The sequence below is a fragment of the Schistocerca serialis genome, chromosome 9, assembly GCF_023864345.2.
Source record: "Schistocerca serialis cubense isolate TAMUIC-IGC-003099 chromosome 9, iqSchSeri2.2, whole genome shotgun sequence".
Taxonomy (NCBI): Eukaryota; Metazoa; Arthropoda; class Insecta; order Orthoptera; family Acrididae; genus Schistocerca; species Schistocerca serialis.
In genome coordinates this window covers 428,832,771-428,860,544 of record NC_064646.1, presented here as the reverse complement: position 1 = coordinate 428,860,544, position 27,774 = coordinate 428,832,771, and the positions used below count along the sequence as shown (strand labels likewise).

The window sequence follows — 27,774 nt, the reverse complement described above, 5'->3', positions numbered from 1 at the left end:
GGTATGTGGTTTTGTATTCATTTCTGCCTCTCATTATCTGCCCTAATAATGTACATCAGACAGATGTACAAAGAACAATGGAATGCTACAGATATTTACAAGTTCAATGAGCACTGTACTTGCAAATCAAACTGTTCTTATGTTTTCTTAATAACTGTTACCTGTGGTCCACAGCCGACAGCTCCTGTTCCATTTGGGCAGTTTCCCCAATTGTTCCCTGCTATGTACCTCCACTGTAGGATACATTGTGAGCACGTCAGCCCAGCAGGAAGTTTGTATCGGAGCTCAAATACACGATTTCCGCCACCGCCGGGGTAGAATCGTGCACCACCACCACGTGCCTGGAAGCAGTGACACATTATTAATGTCACGATGTTGGAAGTCAATTTGTTTTGCAAATTTTATATTTACTACTGCTTTTTCTCAAAACTTGTTGTAGTTTTCATCGTTATTCTCTGTTTTCAGTTTATAATACACTGCTATATTGCCACATATTATAACATACATCCAATTTTTTGAAGGAAATAGTATATATTAGGTTGCAAAACATGGTCATGTATGTAAGTGCTTTACAGAGAGTTCAGGAAACAAAATTATTTAAAGACAACCTTGTTGTTTTCCATAACATACAAAAAAAAATAACCATTCAAATTTTTACCAGTTTAGAGTTAAATTATATTTGCATTGTTAGTTATAAGACCACCATCAAAGTTTATGTACAGATAAAATCAATAACAATGTAATATTTGCACTTATGTACTGGAATGAAAAATCATTGAGGTCACTAGTGCCTGACTACACAGACCAGAATTTTGAAAATATTTGCAGCTTTAAAAATGAGTGCTGAATTTAATGGTACAATATCCATCAAAATAGGTATAAATGCAAGAGTCACTGGTTTTTACTCTTGTAGTTTTCCAGTAATGGCATGTGCTAATTAATAACCTACCTGTTCCAGTAGATACTTGTCTAGGCATTCCTGGGTGGCAACTCGGCGAGGATTGTTGTGTGGACACAGTCGAAACTCAAAATAGCCTTGATGATTGGCTGTGAGTTCCACTCTTATGGGAATAGCTGCACCAGGTTTGTACTTACGAACTATCACACCCAGGCCATACTTGCCACCAGCTTCGTGGGCACGAGGCTGAAACACAGCAATTGGAAACAATGAAAGGCAGTAGTGACATATAACCAATCTGCATCACTTTCAGTTTTCTTGTTAGGTATGTTGAGCCACCAAATGTTTGAGATATTTAGAAACTTGTAATGTGGTGAAAGGGATAGATATGTTGGACCAAATGGAGTTAATGAAGCCTGAGGATGATATGTGAGAAATGCTTAGCAGTGATGCTGACTCACTTTCTTGTCATCTCCCACTATTTTCCCATTTCTGCATCACTACAGGCTGCCCATAATTAAAGTTCCAGTTTCAAAATGGTGTAGAAAGGGAACTACTGCTCAGAATGATGTCATATTATTGCTGCAGGAGGAAAAAAAATTAATAAAAATCTTACAAATAGCTGGCACTGAAAGCATCTTGATATAAATGGTGTTAGCTACAAATGACAGATGAATCACAAAAGGATTGCTGTGATTCGAGTTGCACTTTACGTCATTGTTAAATGTGCATGACCACAGAAGTTCAGTAGTCGACGGTTGCAGCACTGTTAGTTAGGTAAGCACATCCACCACGTCAACTTCATACCACATCAACATCGGATGGGAAAAATTGGTTTTTAATTGTCCTGGGACCAAAACCACATAAAAATCAAAACAAAATCCTGACATGACATGTTCAGTATGCTATCCAACATTTTCTCCCATAAGTTGAAACTGAGAAAGGGCATGTTCCATAACAGATCAGAGTGTTTCGGGGATCATGTTCAAAATTCAGCTTCATTTGTAATTGTAGCACTGAAAACATCATCTTTCAGAAAACCTCACATGGATTAAGATCTGGTGACCTGGATGACCAGGCAGTAGGTAAATGACAGCTGATAATTCTAGCATTTCTGAAATGCCTTTGCAGCAGCTGCTTCACAGCTGTGCTGTGTGAGACACCATCTTGCATAAAATTGTCCTACCCACACATCCATGCTGTTGAAGAGTTAGAATGACTTTAGACTCTCATAGCATTTACCAGTGATGGTACAGTAAACAGGACCTGCAGGACTTGTGCTCTTGGAAGAATGTAGCCCTACGATAAATGATGCTGTCAACCTGCACCATACAGTCACCTTTGCTGAATGAAGTGGGTACCAATTGATATGCGAACAGATGTTGCCCATATTCTGCAGTTCTATGTATTGACATGTCCATGGGGATGGAAACGTGCTCCATCTGTCCAGAGAATGTTCCTTGGCCATTCATTGCCAACTTCTATGCAAGCAATGAATTCCAGAGCAAACTTTTGTATTGATGGCAGGTCAGTAGGAAGCAACTCTTAAACTGGGTGATTTTGTATGAATAAGCATGCAAGATGTTTCGTAGGATCTTATGCGCCATGTTGACAGGCATGCCCAACGTTTTGGCAATGCCCCATGCAATACATGTTTGCACATGACTGCTCGACCTGTCCTGAAATGCTATGGCCGCATCTTCGACATATGTCAGGTCAACTGCTTTCCTCCCAGTACCACACTACTCTTCAAATGAACCTATCTTTTAGAATTTTGTATTAATTTTCTCCAGACCCTTAACAGACATTGGACCAATGCCTTTTTTCATACCGCTGCATGTCCAGAGCTTTTAAAGGTCTACTGGCACACACTCATTGCTCTTGTCTTTACCAACAGCAAATGGCCCTTCATGGAAACAGTCATCCTGAACATATCAGACACAAACTGAGAAACAGCTGTGTGCCGTGCGTCTGTTGATGTGCATGTTCTGATGTTTACAATGCCATCTATTGATCAACTTTCCTTTTTTTTTATTTTTTGTGTTCCATGACGTTTCCTCCTGCATAAATAATATACCATTCAAATTCGGCATCATTCTGAGCAATGGTTTTCTTTTTACAACATTTTGAAACTGGAACTATAATTATGGACACCCTGTATTATACTGATACTTCTTTCACAATTTACCTAAAATAGTTAGTTACTTCAACAGTGCATTTTTTTCTGCAGCAATGTATCAGAATTCAACCCCACAATAAAAATAGCATATGTCTTGCTCTCAATGTGCTTTGTACTTTGCTGACATGTTATGTTTGCCGTGGTCCCCCACCTGCAAACTATAGATGGAACTACTAATCAATAAGCTGCCTGGTCACTTACAGCACTCCTCAGTCAACCTGTATCTTCTACAATATAATGTACCGCCTTATTACTCCCAAACGCCCCCAGCCTTACTAAGACACTCAGTTTCTAGTATGTAAAGAAGATCAGCTTGAAGTATTTTGTAAATCATGACATTGTCTACATCAGTACATTTTTCTACATCAAGACATAACTGGTTGCTCACAGGGTCACTCACACCTGCTTTCATTTGCATGGCAACTTTGAAGTTACCGTGACAACTAGAATAAACTGAATGTCTATAAGAGTGTTTTTTATGTGTGTGTGTGTGTGTGTGTGAGAGAGAGAGAGAGAGATAGAGAGAGAGAGAGAGAGAGAGAGAGAGAGAGAGAGTGACAGTGTGTGTCTTACCAAAGTGAACATGTAAAAGATGTGTTTATAGAGAAGAGACTTTTAAATTGCAACGTGTTGTGATCTTCAGTCTAAAAAATGGTTTGATGCAGTGCTTCATGCTAATCTTTCATGTACAAGCTCCTTCATTTGTGAACACCTACCGCAACTTTCATCTATTTGAACTTGCTAACTGCAGTCAAGTTTTGATCTCCTCCTACAATTTTTAACCCACACACTTCCCTCAGATACCTATTTGACAGTCTGTTGATACCTCAGGATATGTTCTGTTAACTGGTCCCTTATTTAGTAAAGGTGTGCCACGAATTTCTTTTCCCTGAAATTCACTTTAGTACCTCCTCATTAGTTATCTGTCTAATCTTCAGCTTCCTCCTATAGCCTCACATTTCAAAAGCTTCCATTCTCTTCTTTTTGCAACTATTTTTCATCTATATTTCCATTCCGTATAAGGTTACATTTGAGACTAATACATTCGGAAAAGATTTTCTAGGATTTGTATTTGACGTTAGCAGATTTATCGATTTCAAAAGCGCTTTTCTTGCTATTGCTGTGTACATTTTATACCCTGTCTAATTAGGCCATCACTACTTATTTTATTGGTGAAATAACATTACTCATCTGCTGCTTTTAGTGTCTCATTTCATAATCTGATTCCCTCAGCATAGCCTGATTCAATTTGACTACATCTAATTATTTTTCTTTTAGTTTTGTAGGTGGTTGGTTTATAACCTACACTGATGAGCTCAACCATTATGACCACCTGCTAAAATGCATGTTGCTCTGCCTTTAGAACACAATACAGCAATTACAGCAGTGACTCCATGTGGCATGGATTAGATAAGTCCTTGGTAGGTGCACCAGATGTCTATGCACAGATAACGCAAATTATTGGCCAGTAGTGTGCAGACTCTGAGCTGGGTAAGGGGGTACTACCATCAATAATGTAATGACATAGTAAAACATATTCTGTATGCACAATTTTTTCTGGCATGGGCATTGTCTGGCAGTTTCTTTCAACACTGCCCAATTGCTAATGGTCACACGCCAAAATGCGAGGATAGAGTCATTGTTCATGTTTTACGCAGAGCAGTTGTGTGCAGTTGAGTCGCACCAAAATTATGTGAACAATTAGCTAATGCCATGAAATATGAGGTTGGACATTTTCTGTCGATTGGTAGGATAACAAAAAGTAATTATTCAGTTTATTTGCAATTACGTGCAAAATTGGTCTGTCATTCTACGTCAGTAGCACACATTGGTGGAACATGTTTCTATTTTAACATTCGTAGTTTGAAACATTAATTTGAAGAAGCAATACAGCAATGCCAGATCTCACTGTGAAAGAGGAATATAATTTAATTGCTAATATGAGCAAGGTTGTTAGGAAGTGTGTTACTTATGAATACGATAAATGAAGACAAATGTTATCCTTTGAAAGCAACTCTTTTTTTTTTTTTAGGCAACATAGTCAGATTATGCAATGACTCTGCCATACTGATTTCTGTGAATATAGTTTATTAAAAGGAGAATGAAGCTAATTTTGCAGCAGCTTACCGTTGGTGAATCCCAAGGATCACCACATATTCCACATTTGCCACCATTTTTATTCCACTGGCGCGAGAAGCCACCACAATACAGTTCGTGGTCATTGTAGTTTGGTGGTGTGTCAAAACCATACCTGCAACCAACAGCTAACATTAAAATTACTGGAACTAATAGTAAAAGTGAAACTTAGGATACAGCTTACTCAGATAAAGAGTGGAAATATTTTGTGGATATTTGAACACAGAATTCAGAAATCACAGTTTTATTGTTATAGTAGATGTGTGTCACAATTTTTTTCGGGAATCGTTTCACAGAACACATGATCAGATTATGTTGTCATAAAACTTAACAACTTCAGATTTGTATACCTGCATCAGCTCAGAATTTGTTTTTGGTTATTGGATTCGTGTTTGTTGACTGCAGGGGAATCGGTTTGAGGTTTGAAAGCAAACAAATGAATCTAAATCTTGTGGGTTGAATTATTCTCGTCCAATTCAAGATTGTCTTTGTCTCTAATGGCATACTTGCCAAGAGGCCATTAAACTTTCTTCCTTTGACCCCTATCACCATTCTGAGATGTACAGATGAATGCCTGAGGAACCATTGCATTCTCCATTTGAAGGGGTCCTGTGCCCAAAGTCTTGATGTTTGTTTTATTATCAGTTACTTCAGCAATGATGGAATGTAACATATTTTCATTTTGAGAGATGGGCTGCTTGTCCATTAGATCACATGGATTTGACAGTTGGGGTATAATTATGTTGAATTCTCTGTTCTTTTTGTCTCTCTTCCCTTCTCTGCTTCCCTTTCTTGTCCAACAGTCCACTACCTCTGTGCATCATCCAACTGTCTCTTGCATCCCCCCCCCCCCCCCCTGCTTCACTCTTTCCGTCCATTTCCTCCTCTCCCTAACTCTGTACATCCCCTCCTCCATCCATCTCAGCCATGCTCATAGATACATCTAGCCCGTGCAGTGCAGTAAAGCAGGCTGATACTACACTCACTATACACCTGTCATGCAAGGCACCCTACATATCATGGTCTAGAAAATAATTTATTTGCCCCTGACATACAGGCCGCCATGCAAAGCAGCTTGATGAAGCAAGCCGATACTACTACAACAACACAACACACCTGTCATGCAAGAGGGCAGCCTATGTGTGAGGGCCTAGAAAAACAGTTCCTTGCCCCTGACATGTTGGCTGCCCTGCACAGCAGGTTGATTTGGCAGACCAATACTGTTCCTAAATAGCATGCCTGTCATGCAGGACCGGCTTTATGTCAGGGGCTGTGAAAAACACGTTTGTATCTGTATCTCTACTCTTATTGGAGCTAGGAGATTGTATACTTCATAAGACTGATACTCGTGGGACCTTCTGCTACTGTGCAAAATTTGGTTGAAGTTGATCCAGGAGTTTCAGAGGAGACATGGATATTTACACATACTGTTTTATATATATATAATAGATTAAATAAACTTGTGTGCCACAGTTGCAGTGCTCACCTCCACATGGTAGCTCTGGAAGGTGGTTCGATCAGCCTGCCATGACTGGTCACTTCCCGTGCAAAAAGGACGATGATAAGTGGGAGACACCATAGCAAAGACTGCCTCATCTTGGAGTCTCAGTTTCACAATGTGTTTCTGCAACAGTTGAAAAATGTTGTATCTTATGAAGCTCAAGCAAATAAATGTCTGTTCCATCTATATTATTTCAATTAAGTAAAGCACAACTCCTTATTTTACATAATGGTCTGCTGCAGGGCAGGTTTAAACTTGCATGAGGCCTATATTCAGAAATACGTATATATATAAAAACAAAGATGAGGTGACTTACCGAACGAAAGCGCTGGCAGGTCGATAGACACACAAACAAACACAAACATACACACAAAATTCAAGCTTTCGCAACAAACTGTTGCCTCATCAGGAAAGAGGGAAGGAGAGGGGAAGACGAAAGGAAGTGGGTTTTAAGGGAGAGGGTAAGGAGTCATTCCAATCCCGGGAGCGGAAAGACTTACCTTAGGGGGGAAAAAAGGACAGGTATACACTCGCACACACGCACATATCCATCCACACATACAGACACAAGCAGACATATGTATGTGTGGATGGATATGTGCGTGTGTGCGAGTGTATACCTGTCCTTTTTTCCCCCTAAGGTAAGTCTTTCCGCTCCCGGGGTTGGAATGACTCCTTACCCTCTCCCTTAAAACCCACTTCCTTTCGTCTTCCCCTCTCCTTCCCTCTTTCCTGATGAGGCAACAGTTTGTTGCGAAAGCTTGAATTTTGTGTGTATGTTTGTGTTTGTTTGTGTGTCTATCGACCTGCCAGCGCTTTTGTTCGGTAAGTCACCTCATCTTTGTTTTTATATATAATTTTTCCCACGTGGAATGTTTCCTTCCATTATATAGAAATACGTACATATATATATTTTAAAATTATTTTACTTCCAGATAATATCTAAAGGTAACACTTAGTAAAATCTTATTTAATTAATTTTGAACACTAACAGACATTATTTACCTTTAGTTTTTAACTATTATCAGAGCAACGTAATTGACATGTCGTAACTCAAGACACTAAAACTGCACATCACAGTTGCCTCTTATTTTCTTCATACACATAGCACGGAACTAAAGCATTATGTATGAATAGTATTATGAACATATCAATTACATTTCTGGATAGAAGAAAATTTTTAGACATAACCCATAAGACTATGCTACACAATGAAATATAACAAACTGGGTGGGGAAACCTAATATACAGTGTGGTCCATGGACATGCAAACAGTTGGATAAACAAATTTAAAGTGAAGTAGTATGAGATGGCAGGGGTGGAGGGGGACACCTGTAAGACTATGTTACCAACATGGCAGTTATTTCGGAAGCCAACATCTTGGATGCAGTTTGTAGTTTTCGAGTGGAACTGAGATTGTGTGATATACTAGACAGACAGAAAATCACATGATGAAAACAATGATGCCTTTAATTTGAGCATAGCTTCATTCATTATTGCATTACGACATGTTTCTGCCTGACAGGTGATGTGAAGGCTGATGGTGTTAACACATGTCAAATGTGTTTCCATTGTTGGATCCCTTGCTGATCATGTTTCATATTAGTTACCTTTGGACAGTATTAATAGTAATCTCAGACTTTTTGCAGATGATGTAGTCATCTACAGTGAAATACAGTCTGAACGAAGCTGTACAAATATTCAGTCAGGCCTTGATAAGATATCGAAGCGGTGCAGTGATTGGCAACTTGCTTTAAATATTGAAAAATAGCAACATGAAGCTGAACGATCACATAGACTCAGTCTCGTGGGTAAAGCTGGTAGCAGACTTTGGAAGTGCAATCAGCCTATGAACGGGATTGCTTACAAATCATTTGTGTAACCCATTCTAGAATATTGCTCAAGTGTGTGGGACACACATGAAATAGGATTAATAGGGGATACTGAACATATAAAGAGAAGGGCAGCAGGAATGGCCACAGGTTTGTTTGGCCCATGGAGGAGAGTCATTGAGATGTTGAAAGAATTATACTGGCTGACTCTTGAAGACAGACAGAAACTATTCCAAGATACTCCACTGACCAAGTTTCAAGAACTGGCTTTAAATGATGACTCTAGGAATGTACTACAACCTCCTCCCATAGGGATCAAGAGTATAAGATTAGATTAATTATGGCATGTATGTAGGCATTTAAACAATCATTTTCCCCACACTCCATGTGTGATTGGAATGAAGGAAATCGTAATAGTCTTCCATGTACTTAACAGCAGTTCACAGAGTGTGGATGTAGATGTAACTACATTGAGATTGTTCTGCTATCGGGAGAGAGGAACACCTGTGTTATCACAGACAATTTCAACCAACACCACCCAGATGGACCACTCTTTACCCAAAGTACAGTGATGAAACATCTCTCAAAATTCTGTGAAATCGACTCTGTCACAGACGGATTGAAAGCTGGAGGACCAAGAATGGCTGCATATGGAGCAACATCAACCACTCTTCTGAGACTGTTCAGCAGAAGTCCAGAGCACAGTTCTCATCACATCTCACAGGAAACAGAGGTCAGCTATTCGTCAGTAAAGAAAACTTAAACCACACATAAATGGGACCTTAGAAATTCATATATTACATGTCACCGAGGAAAATCCAGATTATCAGGTCCAGTATTCAGAATGGATGACACATAAGCTGCATGAAAGCTGTTGTTTCCCCAAAAATGTAATGTTTACGGATGAAGCTAATTTCTTTCTGACTCCAGAGGTAAATGAACTGAATCATATATACTAGTCATAAGTCAGCCCTCAATGGATGGATCCATCAAAGTTAGTAGGCACATTGAAACTAATAATTTGGTGGGGAGTAACGGGTTCTCATATTCTTGTGCCCTTCTTCATTCAGGGTATACAAAGAGCAGCCTATCATCTGTCGCTGTTAGATGAAGATGTGCTGCCATCACTGCTGTCTAAAGATGGGAAATGTCCAATTTTATTCATTAAATATATTAGCAATTGTCAATATAGATAACCATCAGCTGTAGAATGGAATGACAGCAATGAAAATTTTAGCTGTACTAGGACTCAAATCCGAATTTCTTGCTTACTGCGAGAGGTCACCTTACCATTTGGCTATGCGTGCATGACTTACAGCTGGATCCAAACTTCCATATGTCATCAACCAGGCATGCATGTCCAAAGGAACTTCGTATCATAATTCAGAATAACACAAGCAGTGCAATATCGTAGTTCCAATTTTCTTTCATCATGATAGTACCCCATGGCATAGCTGTCTGGGCATACCTGGACATCCAGTTTCCCTGGAAATGGGTAAGTAAGTGTAGAGGTCTGGTGTAATTGCACCACATTTCCCAGATTTAAGTCCATTAGATTTCTATCTGTTGACACCTGTGAAGGCAGCTGCATATGAGCGAAACTCGGAAACTGTGGACACCTCAGTGAGGGGACTGTTGGTGTTTCAAATCACGTTCTAGTACATGTGTCGGTTCAAGCCCATGAGGACTGGGTGAAGCAGATAACAACCACCTTACAATGTGCTGGACAACACATTGACAGTCGAGCACATCCTGTAGCCTTAATGAGTTGTCACCAGTATTTTCCTTGTCCTGTACAAAATGCGACAAAACTGGAGAATGAACAGGGCTGTCTTCAAAAGAAAGGCACTTGTTCTTATCGTGTAATTTCCCATTTGATAAGTCATTTGACCCCCATTCCATTTGAAAATTTGGATGGCTTGGAATCACTTTATATTTCTGTTTATCCACGTGTTTCTTTTCTTTTGTTTTGTTTTAGAATGGTGAGTCCAGGCCTTTGTACCACCCTGCACACTGTGCATAGCAATGGGAGCTGGAAATCTAATACTGCATCATTAGGCGGGAAAGTTTGAGCAGACAGGTTTTCTGTCGAGGTTAAACAACAAAGCGAGCATGATAAGTGTATAAATTCGAATTGAAACGTAATAGACAAACATAATGTAAAGACACACTCGCTTGAAATCAAATTTAATGAAGGGGACGTAAAACAATGTCGCAAAAACTGCACTCAGTGAGCTGAACTAGATTGTTTTCAACTTTGCTCCAAACGAGTACCTGTCAGACTGTATTCTCATTGGCCGACAGTTTACATTACATTACGTTACATTTACATAACATGTAAATAAAACTGTTACGCCATTTTTTAACGGGTAAAACGCGATTCAGTGAAATAGCATTACTTCAAATGTATTCTTCATACATTCAAAAATACAAATTTATGTTGGTGGTCTACTATTTCCATTGCTTTAAAAATACTGTATAACGATGAATACATAATCCTGAACAGTTTTACTGTTTTCATTTTAACCGAGCGAGGCGGCCAATGGTTAGCAGATTTTCCGTGATTTCCCTAAATCGTTTCCGGCAATGGTTCATTTGAAAAGGCATGCTGATTTCCTTCATCCCTCCCAAATCCGTCTCTAATGACCTTGTTGTCGACGGGACGTTAAACACCAATCTCCTCCTATTTTCAGTTCAAAAGTGCTAACGGTCAATTTTTCCTGAAAAATACGGCAGCGCTATTGTGAGTCCATGATAGCACAGCGACCGTAGCGTGTGCCACATGAGTACACTGCCTCTGTATTACCGCACTATTCGACATGTCCAAAAAAGGTACCATGAATCCGAATAAAAATAGTAAAACTCACATTATGAAATTTGTTTCCAACAAGGGATAAATGAAGTTTGCGTTACTAAAACTGCTAGAGCTCTTGAAGTTGTGATTAATGTTCAAAGATTTATCTGACTCCCATGGCAGTGTCACGGAAATGTTGGAAAACTAGAATTGGCAGGTGCTTGGAGATAGACACCAATTATCCCACAAACATCTCCTTGAAAAGTTTTAAGCACCAACATAAAGTGAAGAAACTGGAGATAATCTTCATCTCTCTACATATCGCTCCCATGAGAGCTATGAATAGATGCCTACATTAATGGCGGCATGCACCGTAAATTTTAAGCAGTCATTCTTCCCGTGCAGGCGTGCATCATACACGGATGAAACAGGAAGAAGCCAATGGTGGCCAGTTATCGTGTTCTTCAGCATACTGTAAATATCACACTGGACTTAGTGCCATTTCTCTTCAAATGTGAGCCGGAAATCGCACCAAAATTACGCCATTTTCCACCGAATGCGTGCTGGTCTGCAAACGAAGCGGACAAAAACATATTTTGAAGTTCTCTCTCCACGATAAACACAAAACCAGTGTTGAGAGCTGGAATGAGGGCCAGCCACGCTACAGTCAACTCAGAGAAGGGATCTAGCTGTCTGTTTTCGATTGCAGATGCTCTTTTGTGGCATCATCCGTTCTGGCAATACGAGTGCTACATTGCTTACGGCAGCACGTCGGTATTTTTCTTTGAAATTGCATGTAGCGTATTGTGCAATGGTAGAGTATGAGAAATTTTTGAGTATCAGTTATCGTAACGACGCCAAGGCCGAGTGTTCAACACAAGACCGGCAATTCGTCGAAATGGGTTCGATTCCCCGTTACCAACTTTTTTTTAACTTTACTCCTCGCCGATTTAAACTATTAATAACAAAATTGAAATATATTTAAACAATTCAATTTATATACATAAAAGTAATATTGACAGTTAAGTAGCTATGATTACTACTCGTGTAGCCGGCCGCGGTGGCCGTGCGGTTCTGGCGCTGCAGTCCGGAACCGCGGGGCTGCTACGGTCGCAGGTTCGAATCCTGCCTCGGGCATGGATGTGTGTGATGTCCTTAGGTTAGTTAGGTTTAAGTAGTTCTAAGTTCTAGGGGACTTATGACCTAAGATGTTGAGTCCCATAGTGCTCAGAGCCATTTGAACCATTTGAACTACTCGTGTAAGTCAAAAGGCTGTAGGCCACAACAGTGTAGGATATTGGTAAAATTATACCCGACTCGTTACTGGAAGAAACCTAAAACCACACCGGAGGCACCGCGCGCGAACACATGGCGCAGAGCAGCGCAGAAAGATGCAGACCAGGACAGCACTGTGAAGAATGGAACGGTGTGTTCGTAGGTGCGTAGCATTGCTCCAGTAAGCCGGCATTAAAAAAAAAGAAAACAGGAAGTGAGAAATCCCATCCAAACAGAGCGCCCGCAGATGAACCATTTCCTTTGACGTTCTGACACATTGCGGAACTTGTTCTTTGTTTGCTCAGAGCAGCATCAGTTGATGTCCACAACAGACATGCAGCGCTGCGCCGAACCTCTTTCCTTGGTTTTGTATGGCATTGTGCGGCTGGTGTGGATGCGGCTTAACATGTGATGCCATGCTAAGTACCGTCTGCCATGCTCTTCACGGTGATTTGCAGAGTGTATATATGGAGATATACATGTAGATACGGCACTGTTACATGGTCAACTATAGCCTTCGTTTCCAGGAACCAGAGTGCAGATATCTTCATACTGCATGCATCTCCCAGGTCTGTTCAGTCGAGGAGATATTATGTAACATACTCAAGTGACTATACACCGATCAGCAAGAACATTTTGACTCGCCAAATACTATAAATATAAACCATTCCAGGCGATAACAGCGCCACCTGGCAAAGAATGACTTCTAGTCAGATACATGCACAGTGCATGTGGTATCAGTAAGCATGCTATCCATGTGTAGAATGAGGAAGACGCATGATCTACCTGAGTTTGACCGAGGGCATATTGTGATGGCCCAGAAGCTCTGCACCAGCATTTCGGAAACTGCATGACATGTCGGGTTTGAGGAGAGCTGCAGTGAATGTCTTGAAAACGTGGCAAAACCTAGGTGAAACCATGTCCACATGTTGTGTGGTTGGGCTGCCACCCCTCATTACAGATGTCTGACATCATAGGGTGGGCAGACTGGTAAAGCAGAAGAGGCAGTGAGCTGTGGTGGAACTAAAATCAGACTTTAATGCTGGACGGAGTACAATTGTGTCTGAACACACAGTGCACTGAGCACACTTAACGATGGGCCTCTGCAACCAATGACCCATGCATGTGCCAATCTTAACACAGTGACAATGGCAACTATGACTGAAATGCACACATGACCATCAGCACTGGACTCTGGCGCAGTGGCAGAGCATTGCATGGCCTGATTAAGCCTGATACCTTCTTCATCAAGCCGATGGGAGGGTACGACTCTGTCATCTTCCAGCGGAACAGCTCCTTGACACCTGCACTGTGAGATGGAGACAAGCTGGCAGCGGCTCCTTTATGCTCTGGGGAACATTGACGTAGGTGTCCATGGGTCCAGTGCAGTTCATGAAAGACACCATGATGGCCAAGAAGTATCGTACTCTGGTTGTAGGCCACGCACACCCCTTCATGACAATCATGTCTTCCAAAGGCAGTGGCATTTTTCAACAAGATAATGCACCATGTCACAAGGCCAGGAGCAGGATGGAGTGGTTTGAGGAACACAGTGGCGAGTTCCATTTGATGTGCAGGCTCGCCAGATCTGAACCCGATCAAACACATCTGGGATGTGACTGAATGTGACATCAGACCTCATTGCTCCCCTCCCTGGAATTTACGAGAATTATGTGACTTGTATGTGCAAGATCGTGTGTTGTGCCTGTTATCCACGCCAAAGCTGGACATACCAGCTATTAGGTAGGTGATCATAATGTTCTGGCTGATCAGTGTAGTTGTATATGGAAATTATTTCCTCATGTCTCGAGCATGTATTGGAAATAGTCATACTTCTTGTTCTGATATTTCGGCTGATAACCTGACAGCACACGCTAAGGTGAGTTGCTGGCAGAATTCAAACCGTTTTGCATATTACTGTGGGGCAAACGTGTGTGTGCCTGAGATAACACCGTTTTTTATTAGTTTATTTTTGGCTTTTAGCATACAAACATTGCAACCATCAAAACTTAAATGGATTTTCAAACATACACTCCTGGAAATTGAAATAAGAACACCGTGAATTCATTGTCCCAGGAAGGGGAAACTTTATTGACACATTCCTGGGGTCAGATACATCACATGATCACACTGACAGAACCACAGGCACATAGACACAGGCAACAGAGCATGCACAATGTCGGCACTAGTACAGTGTATATCCACCTTTCGCAGCAATGCAGGCTGCTATTCTCCCATGGAGACGATCGTAGAGATGCTGGATGTAGTCCTGTGGAACGGCTTGCCATGCCATTTCCACCTGGCGCCTCAGTTGGACCAGCGTTCGTGCTGGACGTGCAGACCGCGTGAGACGACGCTTCATCCAGTCCCAAACATGCTCAATGGGGGACAGATCCGGAGATCTTGCTGGCCAGGGTAGTTGACTTACACCTTCTAGAGCACGTTGGGTGGCACGGGATACATGCGGACGTGCATTGTCCTGTTGGAACAGCAAGTTCCCTTGCCGGTCTAGGAATGGTAGAACGATGGGTTCGATGACGGTTTGGATGTACCGTGCACTATTCAGTGTCCCCTCGACGATCACCAGTGGTGTACGGCCAGTGTAGGAGATCGCTCCCCACACCATGATGCCGGGTGTTGGCCCTGTGTGCCTCGGTCGTATGCAGTCCTGATTGTGGCGCTCACCTGCACGGCGCCAAACACGCATACGACCATCATTGGCACCAAGGAAGAAGCGACTCTCATCGCTGAAGACGACACGTCTCCATTCGTCCCTCCATTCACGCCTGTCGCGACACCACTGGAGGCGGGCTGCACGATGTTGGGGCGTGAGCGGAAGACGGCCTAACGGTGTGCGGGACCGTAGCCCAGCTTCATGGAGACGGTTGCAAATGGTCCTCGCCGATACCCCAGGAGCAACAGTGTCCCTAATTTGCTGGGAAGTGGCGGTGCGGTCCCCTACGGCACTGCGTAGGATCCTACGGTCTTGGCGTGCATCGGTGCGTCGCTGCGGTCCGGTCCCAGGTCGACGGGCACGTGCACCTTCCGCCGACCACTGGCGACAACATCGATGTACTGTGGAGACCTCACGCCCCACGTGTTGAGCAATTCGGCGGTACGTCCACCCGGCCTCCCGCATGCCCACTATACGCCCTCGCTCAAAGTCCGTCAACTGCACATACGGTTCACGTCCACACTGTCGCGGCATGCTACCAGTGTTAAAGACTGCGATGGAGCTCCGTATGCCACGGCAAACTGGCTGACACTGACGGCGGCGGTGCACAAATGCTGCGCAGCTAGCGCCATTCGACGGCTAACACCGCGGTTCCTGGTGTGTCCGCTGTGCCGTGCGTGTGATCATTGCTTGTACAGCCCTCTCGCAGTGTCCGGAGCAAGTATGGTGGGTCTGACACACCGGTGTCAATGTGTTCTTTTTTCCATTTCCAGGAGTGTATCAATGTAATGCGTGACCATCTTCATACATACATATTAGGGCACAGATTCTAAAATTTGCATTCAGACTGGAATTGGTACGTCCACTGCTATTTGTCGCGTGAAAGCTATGCAATTATATTGTGTATTTACAGTAACAGATGGCTCCGTGAATGCAAGTATTAACACAGAATGCACTGCAAAATCAGTTATGTGGCGAGCGTCAGGCAAGATGGATATATCAAAATATCTTTTTCTGATGGAGAAACGCGAGAGAATGTAAAAGTGGATCGGTGGAAAGGACTCCCGTACTGTGCAGTTGAGTGGGTAGGAATGTTTCAGAAAGGGCAGGTCGCAACGTGTAATCAGCAACACTCCGACAATCTGTAAGTGTGCGAATCGATGTGTCATGTGCCATCATCGAGCAGTTCCTGGAGGAAGACAGACGATGGACGCCACTGGAGTTAGAGGGGGCATCGAAAAATGCACCATCCACAGCATATTTCGGTCATAGTTGCAACTGCGCAAAATCGCATTGCGATGGATACTGCATGAACTGATAGTTCAACGGTGGATGCAATATGCAAAAAGCTCCATCCACTGAGCACATTGACAACAGGACCATAACCACGTCCTGTCACGAATAATCGCCTTCGATGAACTGTGGGCCAGGGCATACGAACTGCAGCTTAAACGTGAGACACAACGTACCATGGCCCATACACGCATGAGTTGAGGCACAAGGAAACCATTTTCAGTGCATACTGTAACTATGGCTGCATAGTACAGCACGTATTAGACCACAGTCTCTGTGACAATGTAGTATTGAATAAACGGTCTCTAGCAGGAAACCATGCATTTCCGGACGTAAGTTCTTTAGACCTTTTTTTGTTCCGTATCCTCTCATTGATCAATTAAATGGTTCAAATGGCTCTGAGCACTATGGTACTTAACTTCTGAGGTCATCAGTCTCCTAGAACTTAGAACTACTTAAACCTAAGGACATCACACACATCCATGCCCGTGGCAGGATTCGAACCTACGACCGTAGCGGTTGCGCGGTTCCAGACTGTAGCGCCTAGAACCGCTCGGCCACTCCGGCCGGCCATCGTTCAATCCCTAGTGTGTGTACACAGTGGAAAACATCACTATGTAATTGTACACACACACACACAAACACGAGGATTTTACTTGGCTCTGAGCACTATGGGACTTAACTTCTGAGGTCATCAGTCCCCTAGAACTTAGAACTACTTAAACCTAACTAACCTAAGGACATCACACACATCCATGCCCGAGGCAGGATTCGAACCTGCGACCGTAGCGGTCGCTCGGTTCCAGACTGTAGCGCCTACAACCGCTCGGCCACTTCGGCCATCGATCAATCCCTAGAGTGTGTACACAGTGGAAAAAATCACTATGTACGTGTACACACACACACACACACACACACACACACACACACACACACACACACACACACACGAGGATTTTACTGTTACAATCAAACGCATAAAGTTTTACCTATGACTGACCCTCTTGTTACCAACAGTGTAATCAAAAATCTAGAGGGAATGATGGACGTTGAAAGTAATGAAGTGAATTAAATATTCTCATACAAATGAATAGTTAGCTGTCAACTTGAATCTAGTAGTATAACTGAACATATTTTCCCATGGAAAATAAGAGGCCTTCATGTTCTGCCAAACTGGAAACCCTCGTCTCGGTTGAGCAGGTTATCTGCTAATTGTGTTCCCACAGATTCCTTGACCACTGAGTCCCCATTGGATGAGGCTAACCTGAATTTTCCGTAATTCATGGAATGGCCAGTGAAAATACCGTATTAAGTCACTGCAGAAACTAGTTTGATTTGTAATTTAATTTCCAAGTGTTTTACTATCTCCCCTTTTCGTCTTTTCAAGCAAATCATCAATGATGACTCGGTAATAAGTCGAAACCGGTAATGATGCCAATCGTGACGAAAAAATAGCGTCCCTTGTGGCCGCACAAATTGGTTTCGTGGGCCGCTGTTTGCAAACCGTTGGTTTAAAATAAAGAAGACGTATTGCTGAAGTGGACATATGTTTTTCATTGTCCAAACGTCCGATGTTCATTTCGTATTGACGTCATCGTCCTAACCATGGTCCTCACAGCGCCAAAATTCGGTTACACCAAGACGATTTAAAGTTCTGTGTTTACTTATGGAATAAACACGTTTGCAACACTCACTGCAAGCCAAAAGAGAGAAAGTCTATCAGTCATTTCCTGACAGGCCTTTATAGGTATCTGACGTCAGGGAGGGCGCGTGAGTATGATTCTTTTCCTTACGTGTTATTCTAGCTTTCTGGAGTCTGTCTGTGAGGGACACATGTTCACTCTGGATTCAGCATTATTTTTACTTTTGTGGTTGGCAGCCCTTCCTGTCGACACAACCTCACTTTAAAATAAGGTAGAAACGTAAACAAAATCCTCTTACATAATTAGTTCTGGTAGACGCGTGAACCTGAGCGTGAAACGTACTTTAACTGTATCGGATTTTCTCTGGCCTAACGGGCTAGAGACAGATATGGGGAAAATGCCGGAATACCACACTCTGGCTGACGCTGATCGTGCGTCTGTAAATTGTAAAATTTACATTCTGTATGCTTTCGTTTTTAATTGCCACGTAAGTTGTGGTTCTGAGGCGGCGATAGCGAAATAGGTCATTTACGCCTACACTGCCTATGGCGGAAAGGACCCCTAGCAGCTACCAACATTGCTGCTAACTTTCAACCGTGAAGTACTGAAGCAACACTCAAAGCAATAGCTAGCTGCTACTGCAGCAACACTAAGGCGTTGCCATAGAAACGTAAACAAAATTGTCTTATGTAAATGGTTCTGGTAGACGCATGAAGCTGAGCGTTAAACGCACTTTAACTGCACCGGATGTTCTTTGATCTCATGGGCTAGAGAGAGATGTGCGGAAAACGCGTGAATACCACACACTGACTGACGTTGTGCTTTTAACTGGAACTAACAATGTGAGTACATTAGCTTTAGTCATAAGTGGTTACAACTAGCTTTCCAGAAGTAGCCTACAATGGAGGACGCTTCTGCCTGTTGACTTGTTTCCAGTGCACCGGTACTGTGGCGCCAGTGTCGAGGAATATCGCCGATGGCTCAGATTTCCTTTACCTTTCACAAACAACTCTTAATTTAATTCTGTGCTATTTAGATGGATAATTCAAGAATTACAATGCATCCTTCAAAGGCACATTTTTTTAAAAAAATTTAATTATTTACAATCCGTAGTTGGTTCAGCATTAATTTGTGTATTTAATTATTAAAAATCAACAGTAGAGCATTCAAAAATAAAACAAGTATCAGAATTACGAGAAGTTAGTAAATAGTAATACAGATTTTGAGGGGCATCTGGATAGCGTGGTAAATTTCGAAGTGAGTTTACTTCTGCATCTGCGCCTAACAGTTGTGTTATGAGTTGCGAGATTTAAACTTTATTAGCTGTACGCAAAGCATACTCCAAGATTCGTTTAGAGACTGTATTATTGTACGATATAAAGTACAATGGAGTTTTGAGACTGAAAGCAAACATAGCCACAGACTTTAAGTCATAAACATCGGAAGGATGCGGAAAAACTAGTCGTTTCAGTTGCTATACTACGGTAAGCATTTCTGGAAGTGCATCCCTTCTTTCTTTCTTTAGCGCAAAATGTTTTCCGGCGTTTTGGTACTGTTAAAGTCGCCTTACTTTGGAATGCCTTACATTTCGGGAGCATCTATCTGATAAACCAGGTGGAGAAATTTCTAGTCTTAGCTTTCACGTTTCTTCTGAAAGGATATGGTCTGGAACGACGTATTCCTGCCAAACAGTCCAGCAACAACTTTCGCTGGAATCGATCCAGCCAACAGCGTCCAGACGTGATCATTGGGAGGAGCAGAGCCAGAGGAAGGGTGGGGGGAGGCATCGAATGGAACAATGGAGCAGCGTCAGTTCTAGGAAGTGGGTTCCTTACCATCCCAAACTGCCATCGTACGAGCGGTACTGATTTTGCTTTCGGCATGATATTGACTTAGAGGTTATTTGTCAGTGATACTATAAAATTCGTCCACCTTTACTAAGACGTAAAGTATCTGTGAAATTGTAACTTTGCCACCGACCAAAAAAGTGGATCAATTGAACCGACGGAGACCGGTCGCTGGCTTTGACTCGCGACGTAATGATATTGTGACGAGCGATTCCATACCTCCACAAACAGAACAACAAGAGAATACTGACAATATTTCTTTTGCGTCTGTATTATTATTCGGGGTGTAGCTTGTGGTGATAGACTGATGTGTAGCATAGCCCGAGGTCTAAGTTAGGTTAAATGGTGACAGTTTGGTTGTGAGTTGCCGAAGCTCTATCAAGGGCTTCATTTAACCAAAAAAAAAAAAAAAAATTACACGAGAGGCAATCAGACATGAAATAATGCAGTGCTTTTGACTTCTGAGTTTCGACGAGACGGCGATGAAGAATAAATCTAAAGGTATCAGGAATATGTATTCACAGGACACAAAAAATTAATGCATGTTTAAAATCAGGTATATCATAGGGGAATAAAGCATTCTCGTCGTAATGGGTTACTTCTAAAATAACAGCTCTAAATCAGCGAGGAATAAATCATTCTGTAATATCGATACTGACAAATGGTTTCTGTAAGTTTTGGCGCTATAGTCTGGAACCGCGCGACCGCTACGGTCGCAGGTTCGAATCCTGCCTCGGGCATGGATGTGTGTGATGTCCTTAGGTTAGTACTTTAAACATAGCTGCGCTACAGCAACGGTTCCACGTAAATCAGACTAAGAACAGCCGACCAGTTGCAAAGGATAAAGTAATCTTTACCTAGGTTTCAATAGATATAAATCTATCTTCTTCAGAAGACGGCCTGGGGACAATGAACATCGTAATATATATTAAGGTATGAAACTTGAGTCAAGAATAAAGTTTAACATATGTTAGGAAAATATTGTATTACAAGATGTGAGAAAGATTCTTGGTACTTACAGTATTATAACATGAAGTGATATGTCCTTATCGTTTAGGCAAACATCCACATAGTTACATTAATCATATAAAATATAGCCCTGAAAACAGGGTTTGTCAAACAAATAAAATAGGTACATAGAAGTTGCAGAGCGCCTAAGCGACTGAGTAAAATCGGCCAGCGTAGTAGCACAGCGGCCACGGCAGGTGGCGCTCATGTCGCGAACTATGTGCCGATAGGCGTACTGAAGTAACATTTGAAACATCAATATTAAATGCGTTCTTAAATAGAGTGATAATAAATAAATTGGCAAGCATTTAACATTCCCGTTATGACATTGTGGGAGGTATAGGAACAATAACGTAGATACATACATCAAAAAGACAGGTGGCGCTTCCGCCGTGAGTTACATGCGGTGGTCTATATAGCCAAATATAAAGTTATATTACCATATTAGTGAAGCCCATAGAACGTATATAAGTCAAAACATCAAGAACAATCAGTAACGGCTTTTAAGAAAATTACGAGACCTGGTCTACAATCCAGTTACTACGTAATATAGAATAAGAGAAAATTACATGAGGGCCGCTGTAGTAGCAGCCGTACATCGTGAAAAGAACACATTATATAAACGGTAGTAAACTGGAAGATTTGAAAGTGCATTATAGCTTCCTGAGGAAATAGACTACTGAGGTTACTAGCATTAATGTTATATATTACACAGTACGGGTTTAAAGCCTTCGAAAAATTGTTTACAGGCAAGGTTCAACTGATCATTCAGAATATTGCCGTCTTTGAGCTCTAGATGTTTAAAAATAAATAGCTCTTCCCACAGATCTAGTCTCCGTCCTTTGACCTGTCTATGTAGGATAACCGTGTCTTCTAACTGTTTAGGCGTATGGCCGGTTATCAAGAGGTGTTCCCCAGGCCGTCTTCTGAAGAAGATAGATTTATATCTATTGAAACCTAGGTAAAGATTACTTTATCCTTTGCAACTGGTCGGCTGTTCTTAGTCTGATTTACGTGGAACCGTTGCTGTAGCGCAGCTATGTTTAAAGTACTGAAATTCGTGCCTGCCGAGGTATCAAAAGCTGCATCCAGGTATATGGACATCAAATTAAAAATTGTGAAAGCAGGTATGGCTATTGACTTTAATCACCAGTGCCTAGAGAAAGACATTATCCCTGATTATGTGAAGGCGTACGTAAATTTTAAACAGTGTAACAGAGTGCCTTCTATTAAAAAGAAGCTAGTGCATTTAGTCATTTCCGAGAGCACAGTAAATTTGTACAAGAAAAAAGATGTCCTTAATAGTGAAGCCTACTGTATACACCTATTTTTAACTAAAGCCTTTAAAGATCTTTGTAATTTTCAAATTGACCACCTGTGGAATAGTATTAATGAATGGCTCTCTAATCGTAAAGAAATAATCAAGGCCAGACATGAAAGAAAGCTTTTAAAGTTTAGTAATAGGACCACAAGTAAAAGTGATAATACAGCAGACAATAGTGTTAAGCACCTATTTTACGACAGAGTACTAAATAAAACCAATATTTCTTTTACGCAGGCCGAAAATGACTTGTTGTGTAAAGGCCTTAAATATAACTTGCCTGCTAAACTCGATAAATATCCAGTTATTTGTAATCTCATTGTAGATCTAAAAATCGGTTTAGAATCTCTGAAATTAGAGAAAACGGAGCAAGTCAAATGTGCCTACGAATGTAACAACACAATAGAAAAAGAAATTAAATTATCGCCTAATAAGCAATCGGGCGAATATAGTATAATAAAAAGCATTAATCATAAACTTAGAGAGCACGACGCATTAATCACTAAGAGTGACAAAGGGAACACCGTGGTCGTGGCTTATAAAAATGAATATATAGAGAAGACTGTAAAGTTTTTTGAGGAAAACGACATCACTGAGGTTACTGTAGATCCTACTACTGAACTGCAAAATGAAATCCGGCGTACTTTAACGAATTCCGTCAGCTTGTTCAATAAGTTCCAAAAGAAAGGGCTTATAAATATGAACCCTAAACCACCAGTGCTCAGAAGTCAGTTTAAACTGCATAAACAAAATCACCCGATCCGCCCTATAGTGAATGGTATAGGCAGTCCACATCACACACTTGCTAGGCGCCTCCATTTTAAAATTAAAGATGCTTTCACTTTTGAAAATAATTTTTCTGTAAAAAACAGTAAGGAATTAATTAACAATATTCAATCTATAAGTTGTACACCTGACACTAGACTGGTGTCCTTTGACATCGTCAGCCTTTACACAAATGTTCCGGTTGATGAAACCATAGACCTTGTAAAAGAGAATCTTCTTAAACATAAAAAATTAAGTGAAACTCAGATTGCCGAACTCATTGGTTTGCTTAAGGTCGTTTTAAAATACAATTACTTCACATTTAACGGGAAAATGTATGTACAACCAGATGGTCTAGCAATGGGTAGCCCCCTCGCCGGTATTCTAGCAGAGGTTTTCATTAACGCCCTGGAAACAACGTTCTTCAATTCAAGTTCAGAATTACGCCACAAAATCCGCTATTATGCACGGTATGTTGATGACATTTTCATTGCTTTTGATGGCACTGATCATGAGTTAGAGCATCTCTTTAACACTTTCAACGGTTTACATGAAAAAATTTCCTTCACAAAAGAACTTCAAAATGATAAACGTGAACTTAATTTTCTCGATTTAACAATTTCTATAGAAGATAATTCCTTCCATTTTAATATCTTCCGCAAGGAAACATATTCTGATAATGTCATTCCTGCTGACTCAACCCATCCAAAAGCTCATAAATTGGCATTTTTTCATTCCGCCATCCACCGAATGGTAACCACTCCTTTATCACCTGCGGATCAAAAAAAGGAATTGAATGTCATCAAAGCGATTGCGGTTAATAATGGGTATAACCAGAATATGATCGATTACCTGCTCAATAAGAAAATCTCCCAAAAATGTTCGACTTTGAGAAATATTCTCCCCACGGATACCACAGAAACTAAAAAATTTATTTCCATCCCTTTCCTGGGTAACTTATCGTATAGGATTAAACGTCTTCTAAATAAAAAATATAACTGTAACGTCTCCTTTTCTACAGATAACAGTTTAAAAAGAAATCTTGTACAGTCAGTAGAGATTGCCAGGGACTGGTTTTCTAATTCAGGTATTTACAAGCTAACCTGTAATAACTGCCCCTCTTATTATATTGGTCAAACCGGCAGAGCTGTGAAAACACGATATAAAGAACATCTGTTGGGTAAAAAAGGAACGAATATTCGCAACTCTACCTTTGCTGAACACCTCTTGATAACCGGCCATACGCCTAAACAGTTAGAAGACACGGTTATCCTACATAGACAGGTCAAAGGACGGAGACTAGATCTGTGGGAAGAGCTATTTATTTTTAAACATCTAGAGCTCAAAGACGGCAATATTCTGAATGATCAGTTGAACCTTGCCTGTAAACAATTTTTCGAAGGCTTTAAACCCGTACTGTGTAATATATAACATTAATGCTAGTAACCTCAGTAGTCTATTTCCTCAGGAAGCTATAATGCACTTTCAAATCTTCCAGTTTACTACCGTTTATATAATGTGTTCTTTTCACGATGTACGGCTGCTACTACAGCGGCCCTCATGTAATTTTCTCTTATTCTATATTACGTAGTAACTGGATTGTAGACCAGGTCTCGTAATTTTCTTAAAAGCCATTACTGATTGTTCTTGATGTTTTGACTTATATACGTTCTATGGGCTTCACTAATATGGTAATATAACTTTATATTTGGCTATATAGACCACTGCATGTAACTCACGGCGGAAGCGCCACCTGTCTTTTTGATGTATGTATCTACGTTATTGTTCCTATACCTCCCACAATGTCATAACGGGAATGTTAAATGCTTGCCAATTTATTTATTATCACTCTATTTAAGAACGCATTTAATATTGATGTTTCAAATGTTACTTCAGTACGCCTATCGGCACATAGTTCGCGACATGAGCGCCACCTGCCGTGGCCGCTGTGCTACTACGCTGGCCGATTTTACTCAGTCGCTTAGGCGCTCTGCAACTTCTATGTACCTATTTTATTTGTTTGACAAACCCTGTTTTCAGGGCTATATTTTATATGATTAATGTAACTATGCGGATGTTTGCCTAAACGATAAGGACATATCACTTCATGTTATAATACTGTAAGTACCAAGAATCTTTCTCACATCTTGTAATACAATATTTTCCTAACATATGTTAAACTTTATTCTTGACTCAAGTTTCATACCTTAATATATATTACGATGTACATTGTCCCCAGGCCGTCTTCTGAAGAAGATAGATTTATATCTATTGAAACCTAGGTAAAGATTACTTTATCCTTTGCAACTGGTCGGCTGTTCTTAGTCCTTAGGTTAGTTTGGTTTAAGTAGTTCTAAGTTCTAGGGGACTGATGACCTTAGAAGTTAAGTCCCATAGTGCTCAGCGCCATTTGTAAGTTTTGGTCTGATTTGTAGTCACTGATTGTAAATGAATGCAGATGCTCGGAGCACATCGTGATGATGAAAGTTTTCATCTTCTTTATTCCTTCGACTTTTGTAGCTTCTGTATCGGCAGCTACAGACTGCAGTGGCAGAGGATTCATATTGTTAACTGATTATCTGATGTTGCATGGTCACTTATTAATCCCATGAAGGCGGCATGCAGTGAATGTTAAACTAGCATGAAGTATTCTACATATTCCGATCTGCAAACCTATACAAACGCTAATACTTCCAATTATTGATTAGAGCGGTGTTACTCTGCAGGGTCCTTTTCAGGAAAGCTCACGGTGTCTGAAACTAGTTATGAATGCCTGTGTTCGTTATATCTGTGATGTTCAACTCTTCGATCATGTTTCACCATCAATACACAACTATTCTGGCTGCAATTTCCATATCCTCTGTCTTCTGTACTCTCCTCTCAACGTACGCTGTCGCTCATCTCTCTCCTCGACCTTACCGCTCTTGTCTGAATAACATGGCAGAAACACTAGTCCCCATCAAAGGAAAATCCTCTCTCTCTCACTTAGAGTTGAAAAACTACCGTAGGCTACAGTAGACTACCGTAAGTAAGTGTAGTTTAGGTAGTTTTCTAGTAACTTTGGTCATTAATGGTCGACACACGTTTTCTGTACGTTAGATGTGTTGTGTACTTATCGGACGTTACCTCATAGCGATCGTTTTCTTTATGTATGTGATCAGCATCTTACTAGATTCCCCTAAAAACGTGAATCGGTGAATCATCTAGAAAAAGCGTGACGATATATGAACGACCAGGTAAGCAACGGAACATTTTTGATCTACATAGTTATCCTCTTGTCTGTTGCCTAAGAACAAACAGTATTTATACCAAATCTGAAACTGTCTGTGTTTCATTCAGGGTTCATCGAAACTTGTTGATTTGTAACGTGAAACAAATAGCCGTTGTATTGAAAATAAAGAAAAAATAGAGTTATCATATAACGCTACAAAAATCAATTTTCTTAACAAAAAAAAGTAAAACAAAAAATCCACAAAACAAAAATGCATCAAACATTGCTACAATACTTCGTCGAAGTTATGTAAAACATATTTCTGTTACTCATAAACAACTTTCGCATTTATCAGTTATAACAGGAAACTCTTGCCTTTGATTACGATGAGGCTTGTTCTACTGAGTATAAACTAACAACAATTATATATGTTTGTCCATATAAACTGCACTAATCAAAAGTAACTGCTAATTGCTTTGGTTACATTAAAGCACAGGAGTTACGCGATCAACTAATTTTTATTACTTATAAAATGCGATTTATGTTCTGTACGAATATAAAATACACAATATAAGAAAACTGAAAGATGTGTGGTTCTAATTACGTGCAAAACAAACAAACAAAAAGTCAAAGAGGAGTGGCCGGCTCCCAGTTTCTCTCTTACACATTCATTTATGTTTCTTTACCTACCAAGTCTACGAGTGCTACAGGTAATTCTACCATTTACTACGTCATTTATGTAATGTACCAAAACTACCGAACCGTAATATTGGTAGCGCGCGACTCTTGTCCCACTCCATCGTTCAGCGTCTTTCTCGAAGCCCTTCTCAGCAGTGGGAACCCGACTCTGGAATAACTTCCCGCATTATATTAGAGAACTGAGTAACATTTGCAGCTTCAGAAAACAATTGATGACATATTTACCAAAGCAACCATAATGATTACCATTGTTTCCTGTACGCACTCATTACCCATGTACATCCTTATTTCCAACCAGATCTTCCTCATTTCCCAGTATTCTTAGCTGCTCCAGTCTTCCTACATTTCCTTTTCCCAGAATTCGCTATTTTAGAAAACACCTTTTTGTACACCTATAAATTCTTTTTATATCTACCACTATTATTATTGCTATTATTGTCATTATTATTACTATTATTATTATTATTATTATGATTGTCATTATTACTATTATTATTATCATTATTAGTGGCAGCAGCAGCACTAGTAGAAGTGCTGTTATGTTAACTTGATTAGTTCATAATCAGTATTATTTTCTTACACTGTCAGTGTAAACACTCAAATCATTTTAATACTATTTACCATATTAAAATTGTTATTTCTTAGATATACATGGTTTCCGTGATTAAAGATCCTGTTGCCTTGCCAATTTTTGTGTG

At 40.8% G+C, this 27,774-nt stretch overlaps 1 protein-coding gene across 3 annotated transcripts in view; it reads right to left on the bottom strand.

Annotated features, from left to right (window-relative positions):
• The window catches only part of LOC126418609 (uncharacterized), a 273,681-nt gene that overhangs the window by 8,346 nt on the left and 237,561 nt on the right, over nt 1-27,774 (bottom strand). For all 3 annotated transcript variants that reach the window (XM_050085443.1, XM_050085442.1, XM_050085444.1), the window contains 4 exons: nt 6,700-6,837; nt 5,205-5,328; nt 950-1,144; nt 162-341 (listed from right to left, as the gene is read on the bottom strand). In XM_050085443.1, coding sequence (XP_049941400.1) covers nt 162-341; nt 950-1,144; nt 5,205-5,328; nt 6,700-6,809 — 609 coding nt within the window. In that variant the 5' untranslated portion in view covers nt 6,810-6,837. The remainder of the gene's footprint in view (nt 1-161; nt 342-949; nt 1,145-5,204; nt 5,329-6,699; nt 6,838-27,774) is intronic.